Source organism: Pseudophryne corroboree, chromosome 5 (genome assembly GCF_028390025.1).
Source record: "Pseudophryne corroboree isolate aPseCor3 chromosome 5, aPseCor3.hap2, whole genome shotgun sequence".
In the NCBI taxonomy this organism is placed as follows: domain Eukaryota; kingdom Metazoa; phylum Chordata; class Amphibia; order Anura; family Myobatrachidae; genus Pseudophryne; species Pseudophryne corroboree.
In genome coordinates, this window is record NC_086448.1 from 97179278 (window position 1) to 97188373 (window position 9096).

Consider the following 9096-nt stretch of genomic DNA (forward strand, 5'->3'; position numbering starts at 1 on the left):
ACAGGGATCAATTTTCCATTTGGGATATAGCAGAGAATGTGCCCTGGATCCACTGCTTAGAATTGGGCAGGACTTACTATAAGTGTTTTAGGTTAACTACGGTTCTTGAATTGCTTTAGCCAAGAAAAATTACCACAATTTCCAAACAGTTGTATGCAACAGTGTTATTATTATTATTATTATTATTATTATGTTTAGCCTTAGTGTATCTGTCTCCTAGAGTGTAGACGGCTGTGATGTGAGGAGAGTGAACATCCAGTGGCTCCGAGCCCAGATGGGCATCGTGTCCCAGGAGCCCATATTGTTTGACTGTAGCATAGCGGAGAACATTGCCTATGGAGATAACAGCAGGACGGTGCCACAAGAAGAGATTGAACGAGCAGCCATAGGTGCCAATATCCAGAGCTTCATTGAAGCCCTCCCAAATGTGAGTCTCTGCTCTGTCCCTGTGATGTCTCATCGTGCTGGTAGAATACATGTCCTCTGTAATGATTGGATGCTACTTGCTTGTATGGGGTTATTTAAAACCTGGAGGGGGCCTAAGTCCAAAAGATATCATATGTCCAAATATGCCAATGGAATAATGACATTGGACTGGTAGGAGGTAAATAAGTGAAATTGGTGCAGGGTGTATGATGTAGGTGCTCCTGGACCCTGGGGCCCAAGTGCACCCCTCACCCTGCACCCTGCATAGATATGCCATTGGTGACAATATTACACAACATTCTTATCCCTGAAGACTTGTGTCTCTAGCCAATTTGGATCTGCAAATTCCAACATGACCTGCCAACCTCAGGAAGCTAACCCTCTCTGCACATGTTACATCTGCCCCACCTGCAGTGCACATGGTTTTGTCTAATTGTGTGCTTATTTGCTTTGCTAACAAACCTGAATCAGGCCCAGAGTTCCTCATATGGATTCTGATGCTAAACCTAAAACTTATTAGTACGTATCCCTGGTATCTGCAGATTGATATGTTAAACTAGAGTTTCCAAAAGTCCGTCATTCCAGTCCAGGTTTTATAGATATACACGCTTGAGTCCAGATGGTTATATCAAATTGACTGAGGTACTAATTAAGACACCTGTGCTCAAGCATTGATATCCTTAGAACCTGGACTGTAATGGTAGAGTTTGGGAAACTCTAGTTTACCTGTAACAAGTCATCAGGACGGGATGTAGTTATGTGACCGGCTACTTGTGAAATGTGGGGTTGAATGTGGGAGGTGTCACAATTGTGTCATCATGACTCCACCTCTGCGGTTAAATACTGTGATTTGCGCCTTTTTACAATGGGGGGCGGGGCTGCGATGATGCAATTCAGTGCAAATGACATCACTAAACCAACCGGTCACATTACCTCCCCCTTCATCCCACAACCTTACAATCCCGACGGTCGGTATGCCATAGAGTGGGAATAGAACCTGTGGTGCCACCGAGCCCGCAAGGGGCTTGTTGCATTCGCCCCCACCTGCATTTCGCTGCTGGCATGCTGGCGTCGGTATGCTGACTGGCGATCTTCTGACCACCGGTCACGCAGTACACACCCATCAGGACATCCATTGCTGGGAGAGAAGAGATTCTCCTGTGTCCCAGCAGTGCAGGGATGAGAATAAGACTGCACCCTGTAATGCCAACATATCATGTCACTGTACTGTAGATTAATGCAGAGAATCCCTTCAGCGAGCAGTGTGTTACTGTATTTATATGTGTTCAGTGGCTATACAATGTATTCAGTGCACAGTGTATTTATCCCTCACTACAATACATTGCCTCTCTGATAGAAATATAACACGTCTGTTGGAGATAAGGGCACCCAACTCTCCGGGGGTCAGAAGCAGCGGATCGCCATTGCCCGAGCTCTTGTGCGTCAACCCAAAATCCTACTTCTGGATGAAGCCACATCTGCTCTGGATACAGAGAGCGAAAAGGTGGGATAGAGAGTTCCAGTTATTCCATTTTTTTTTATTGTACTCAAACAGAACTCAGACAGGTGCTACAGCGGATAATTCCAACTTTACCAGGATAATTCTAACTTTACCAGTGCAGTGCAGGGATAACTTGCTACTATCAAGAACACGGCTCACAGTTACTATGGGCTTTTCTAGAGTTGGATGTATGTTTGTTTTCTTATTGCATGACATACACCTGTTTGTGGCAGACATGTGCACACAGAATGCATATATACATTTATGTATTATTGACTTGTATCATATGCCTGGACATGCAGATTGAGGACCGGAGGGGTAGGAAAGGGAAATCTGAGTACAGTAAAGGTGGGGACATGCTGACATGTCTCAGTTGTGGGCTTGAATGTGGGAGGTGTCACAATTGTGTCATCATGACTCCACCTCTGCTGTTCAATACTGTGATTTGCGCCTTTTTACAGTGGGGGCGGGTCTGCGATGATGCAATACAGTGTGAATGACATCACTAAACCAACGGGCCATCCATCTCACTCTCCCAGACATCCGGGATAGCTGACAAGCATGTATTAGAAGCACTGCTTATTGGCTACTTGTGAAATGACCTCTCCATCTGATCTCATCTAAATCATTAGCATTGCAGTTACAGTGTATTATATGAAGTCCCGACTGTCTCTGATTACCTAATTGATGTTTCCCATTGGACTACTGTCAGAAAGGTTCCCAAACAGCAGAATTTGTATTAAAGCTTTTTTAATTTGATTCATTTGTAATTATTTTTTATTTAATTACATAGGATAAAGCAAAAAAAAAAAAAAAAGCGTTGAATGTGGAACAAACCATGTTGCAGTATAAGGGGTGCAGATACATGTATTGTAAAACTGTAATAAGTGTTTGCTCTGTACCCCTACAGGTTGTACAAGAAGCGCTGGACAAAGCGCGGGAGGGCCGCACGTGTATTGTGATTGCCCACCGCCTGTCCACCATCCAGAATGCAGATAAAATAGCTGTGATCCAGAATGGGAGAGTCGTGGAACAGGGGACACATCAACAGCTGCTGCAGCAGAAAGGGGTCTATCACTCGCTGGTCACAATACAGCTGGGACCCGCATGAGGTGGAAGCATGGCCAGACGTTATACTACCTGACTTATCAGAGGATGGGTTACCTTTACTGATTCAGATTATTTAATTTTGAATCTAAAGGCCAGTTATTTGGACAATATTTGTGTATCAGGGACAATTAGGACCAAAGCAAAGTACATATACAGTGTCTATTCCTCCAACACCTGACAGCAAAATGCATCATTATGACCAAAGAGATGTATCAGCCATAAGAGTAAATTGGTTATGTGAGTGCTTACTTCTCTGGGGCACATATGTTGCTCTCTAATCTGGATATTGTTGATGGCATCTGATCTCCTGTAGAGAGAGAGAGAAAGACTCTCCAGCCCTGACTCAGGGGTCTATTCATGAAGCAGTGAAAAGTGTGGAGAAGTGAGCCAGTGGAGAAGTGGTCCATCGCAACCAATCAGCATTGAATTAACATTTATAATTTGCATACTATAAAATTGTACGGAGCAGCTGATTGGTTGCCATGGGCAACTTCTCCACTGGCTCACTTCTGCTCACTTTTCGCTGCTTCATGAATAGACTCCTTAGAAAGGTGAGACCCGTCCTGTAATGGTATACGGTCAGCATCCCAGCAGTTGTGATGCCAGAATAACGACACCACTCAGAAACCCGGTGACATCTCAAGGGTAAGTATCTGGGTGCCGGTTAGGGTTAGGCACTAGAGGGGAATTAGCTCTAGCTGCCACCCCCTTAGTCTTATCCCTAGCCGCCACTCCCACTGTCTTAGCCCTAACCTTCACCCCAGGTGACTTAGGGTTAGGGTAGAGGACAGGGGAGGTTAAAATAATTACCCCGTCCCCTGTCGGCATTTGAAGTGTTGGGATGCTGGTGTCGGTCATGTCACCCCCAGCATCTCGACTGCCGGCCTTCTATATCACACCCCTCCAAATAAGCCCAATTTAGGACATTCTCTATTTCGGCGTAACAAAGAAATGGGCTGGTAAAGGTGAACATTGCGGTATACAAAGTTAAACTTGTAGTAATTAATCTCTTTACATTTCAGGCTGTAAGTAGTTATAATCTAAGTAATAAGTCTATAGTACTGTGTTAAGCTCGTTTAACTTACAGGAAAAGAGCAATACCTTAAATACACCACTGTCCAGGCCGCTGCGACCGTTAAGCGCGTGTGTGTGTGTGTGTGTGTGTGAAACCCCTATCAAATGCGTACACGTTGCGTAAGCACGCCGTCACGCTGTAAGCACAAAGTAGCTATACATGCGGCAGAATACACTTTATAACCTTTAACAGGAAAGGAATGCGACACTAATTGTATATGTAATGTTGAGGACGAACCCAGCAACAAATATTTACTCAAAAAGGGGTACAACAGAAATACAATCACATAAGAGAAAAGGCTACAATCAATGATACATACGTTTGTTCGCCAGCGCCTCCCGTTTCCGGTCCTCAGTCAATCTGGATAGATGACCTTCAGAGAATGTCTCTGAACGGCCAGGAGGCTTGGCTTTTATACAATTGTCCAAATCATGAAACAAAGGAAACTGTAATCTCTTCACCCATAGGTCAAAGGGCTGGTCATTTACAGTACAGGAGGGGTCATAGGTCGGTTTGAATAGGTGGGTGTTGCCTGGTCCAGGTGCACTTGCAGATGTTCTCCACTGGGTTCCCGCCGAATATCAAGAGTACAGTAAATACAGTGTAATATTAATATTCTGTTCCTGTGCATATCTATGCGCAGGAGCGTGCTACATTCTGCAAACTGCCATCGGAATATTACCCTTGAAATACTGTACAGCTGGATACCAAACACCACCTCCTAACCTAATTCTGTCCCCTCATATCCTGTAAAGTCAAATCCCTCTGTTGTTATACCTCTGAAGCAAATGTAACTTGCTGGTGTGGTGCGTGTAGGCTATGTGTAAATTATGTACTATGTGAATTAAATATGAGATATGTCTTTGTGGCTTTTCCATGCGAATGCGTTTGCTACCGTATTTACTCATACCACGCGCTAATACGCAGGACTTCGTGAGCCAATATACGCAACGTGCAGTTAAATAACTGCCACACATTACTAATAAAACTGAAAATATTACATATACATTATATACAAAGTTCGGGTGACCGGGGTAGAGTTGTAAGTGGGAAATGTATAGCCTAGTGGGATAGGAAAAGCATGTATGTATGAATTAATGTCTGAGGGGCATGTATCATCATGCCGTATATGTTCTAAATAAGCTTCGACGTATTGCGAAGTATACATTAAATACTTCTCATCCTGTATTAAGGGTGTGTACATGGGCAAACAAACACTACCGAGCTCTTTCTAGGCAAAGGCCATTAGTCCTCGCCGTTCCGGCTTCTTATACCAACAAATGGGGAGCACATTTATTTGATGATACATGGAGGGGAAACGTATGTGTGTGCCACTATATGTGGATAACATTTATCGACTATGTGTGCTATTAACTGGAGATTGCAGAGATGAAGGTAAGACACAAAAAAAATAATACATCCGGTTGGATGTTTCTGGGTAGAGGTGAAAACAGAAATGGTGAAAGAAACAGGCCTTGAAATTCATTTGCAATCCTTATCATAACACTGTTTCTACGGATGGGTCATAAATCAAATCTGCCGCTGTTACAACGCCCTCGCTCCTTAGACTAGAATATCAAACCAATAATTATGACGACACCCAGGATACAAAGGAGAAACTTTCCTACACTCGCAATTACATTTTGCGTCCACTCTCCTAACCCAGAGAACCATTTGAGTGGTTTCAAGCATGAGGCCCAGCCGGTCAGTTAATTACCCACAGCCGTCAAGGTAAGGTTGTGTTTCCTTCTGAACTCCCACTTTAACTGCAAGATCTCGTCCATCTTTTGGTCGATGATCTCCGTTGGGTCTTCAGTGCTATTTGTAATATACGTACAGCACTTCACGCCATATTGAGTTGCCAGAGTAACACAGTACCCACCTGTCACAGACGTGACATAATTCAGGACCATCCTGTGCTGGACCAGCTCCTTCTTGTAGGCTTGTAGCTCCCTACCCGTATACCTGAAGGTGTCATCATACATCTCGGTGATATTCTCTATCAAGTTCGCTAGCGCATGGATGTACCTATAATTTATAGTTCCTCTGGCAGTACGGGTGATATCTAATGCGAGAAGGAACTGAATCCCGGTGGATTCATGGATCAAATCAGAGGCTGCGTGCTCTGTCCTATCTATGAGGTGTCTCCTGATTATGTGTTCATAATGTGTATGAGTATTAGTGATGAGCGAGGTTCGGTTTTACTCGGTTTTACTCGGTTCTCAAAACGGCATCTTATTGGCTATCCAAAACACGTGACATCCGTGAGCCAATAAGATGCCGTTTTGAGAACCGAGTAAAACCGAGTAAAACCGAGTAAAACCGAATCCGCTCATCACTAATGAGTATAAGGAGTCTGAGCGTTGCGGTGAATGTCTTTCATTTTGTCGCGTGCTATGGTCATAACCTCTGGTAGTACTCTGCCAATATAACACAACCCTTCGGAGCTCGGAGTAAGCCACTTTGTCCGCTTTCCTTCCACATATGAAGTAGGCATCATCTGGGAGAACATAAGGGACAAAATGCAACAGCACCATATCACATATCTTCCTTATAAAGAAACCGGTCCCCAGTTCTCTCATTTGCATAGTACAAGTATCAGGCTGGATGATGTGGGCACAATACCCCTGTGATACTTTTCTAGCCCACATGGTTTTTATCCCACGTGTATACCTATACCGAAAATACTTCCCACTTGTGGCTATCTTACGTACAAGTCGATAGGTACTTTATCAGCTCTATGTGAAAAGGTCATTGTCTGGTTATTCCATCTCACTTCCCAATTTCCTGGTTTCTGGAAATTGGACACTTTAAAACACAATAGTGACATATCTATGTGGTACTGGTGGAGCTTCAAGCTAGGGGGCCTAGTTATATATAATTTCTTCAGTTGAAAAAGAGAGACAAGACAAAAAACCCTTGTTTGGGAGCACTCATTTGTATTAAATTATATAATATAAATAGAGTAAATGATGAGAAAAATAAAACTTAACCTTTAATTGTTTCTCAAAGGAGAGGGGCTCTCGTGACCAAGCCAACTAGGTGAAACGTACGTCGAGAATCGCCAACAGTGACGTCATCGCGGCGACGCCCAATCCGGAAGCGGGCGGCCGCGCTCATCACTAACCGCGGGACCAGCAGGACTTCGAACAGGGGAGATCAACAGAACATTCGCCGCAGATCGTGCGGCCTGGGTAACTAGCACTAGACCACCAGGGTCTCAAGCGCACCACTATATATCAGTGCAGCACGGGAATCTTTCCCCTGCCCAACACTGACCATACATTGCATTGTCTCTTGCGCCTGCCCTGTGTTTCCTCTTTGCAACGACTTACACTGGGTAATCCTACTAGACCACCAGGGTTTATAATCATGTCTATACTTACCACAAGTCTGTAAAGAGCTGTCAGTCTACCCAAAGATAGTGGTAACGGTTATCAGACCACTGTATACCACCATATTTACCTCTGTCACAGAAATCGCTGTTGTTGTACTACCCAATACGGACTGCACTTTGGATCTTTTCAATGATAACAAATCTATCACTACATTTTCTGTTTTATAACAGTTTTCTATTTTCAGTGATAATTTGCAGTACTCAGTCCTTACACCCGCCCATGCCTCCAAGGTTCTTCTATTAGTTACAGATACCTAACTGTGATTTATACACACAAGTGTACTTATTGTAACATTTTATGTGATTCCAACATGCATGTGTTTCATGGTAGCATTTTTTATACTTTATCATTAATCAATTGACACTTGATATGAGATTTTGGTATTTAACCCTTCCTACTCAGGAATTAAGGTTAAGAATGTCATTTGGGAGCCAGCCTTGAGTTCCCTCCCAATACATGACCACTTATCTGTTTTTTCCCCCCAAGGGACTAACATATATTGTGTGATTTGTCATTAAATCAGAGTGATCTTTCAGCTTCATTCTACCTCTTGATACATCTCTTTCCACAAGCTTTTCACCAATCATCATGACATATACACACACACACCTTATATTACACTCATAAATTTCCCCCAACCACAATATATCTCTATTAATCCCAGACACTACAAATCATCTTGATACTGTCTGGAAATACTATTTCGAGACCATCAGTGGTCGTGGTTGAGTGTGAAGTACACAAAGCAGTGCATTCTCCCTTTCCACTCAATATTTTCCTCACACTGGCCCACGGCCATACTACCCTGAATACGCCCGATCCTGTCCAATCTCGGAAGCTAAGCAGGTGTGGCCTGGCCAGTACTAGGAAGGAAAACCTCCTGAGAATACCAGGTGCGGTGGGCCCCCTTTTTTAATTCTCCAAAACTGACTATACCTCCATGTCTGTTTCTGGAAAAACACTCCCGGACCACATATGGTTGATTTGTATACATTACGGACAATAGAATCATTTCCCATCCTCTTTCATCTCTTTCTCACCTCAGGCCCACGGCCATACTACCCTGAATGCGCCCGATCTTGTCCGATCTCGGAAGCTAAGCAGGTATGGCCTGGTCAGTATCAGGATGGGAAACCCCCTGAGAATACCAGGTGCAGTGGGCCCCCCCTCTCTCCATCTCTCTTAAAAGATCAATTTCAGTTTACTCAACTTTGCTACCATATCACTTTCTATTTGGAAACCTTTGTTTTGAGGCATGTACAGTGACTGTCCTGGATACATTCATCTGATCAGAACACACTTACATCCATCCAATATATTACTTCTGATATTTTCACCTTCTCCTAGTAACTTGTACCTCATTTGCTAAAAGGTCAAACAAGTTTCTTTTTGCTGAAACACCAGACACGAGTCTCATAATTGTCTTACTATCCCCCTTTTTTTCCTTTTATTTGAGAAACAATTAAAGGTTAAGTTTTATTTTTCTCATCATTTACTCTATTTATATTATATAATTTAATACAAATGAGTGCTCCCAAACAAGGGTTTTTTGTCTTGTCTCTCTTTTTCAACTGTAGTCTAATCTA

The 9096-nt window shown here is 43.3% G+C and overlaps 1 protein-coding gene and 2 pseudogenes across 1 annotated transcript in view; all 3 read left to right on the forward strand.

Annotated features, from left to right (window-relative positions):
• The window catches only part of LOC134927268 (ATP-dependent translocase ABCB1-like), a 406228-nt gene extending 399864 nt beyond the window's left edge, over window positions 1-6364 (forward strand). The window contains exons 26-28 of the mRNA XM_063921480.1: window positions 221-427; window positions 1784-1930; window positions 2838-6364. Coding sequence (XP_063777550.1) covers window positions 221-427; window positions 1784-1930; window positions 2838-3038 — 555 coding nt within the window. The 3' untranslated portion in view covers window positions 3039-6364. The remainder of the gene's footprint in view (window positions 1-220; window positions 428-1783; window positions 1931-2837) is intronic.
• Window positions 6365-8297: 1933 nt separating this feature from the next.
• Window positions 8298-8415, forward strand: LOC134929941 (5S ribosomal RNA; annotated as a pseudogene).
• A 140-nt stretch (window positions 8416-8555) lies between these two features.
• Window positions 8556-8673, forward strand: LOC134931497 (5S ribosomal RNA; annotated as a pseudogene).
• Window positions 8674-9096: the final 423 nt, after the last annotated feature.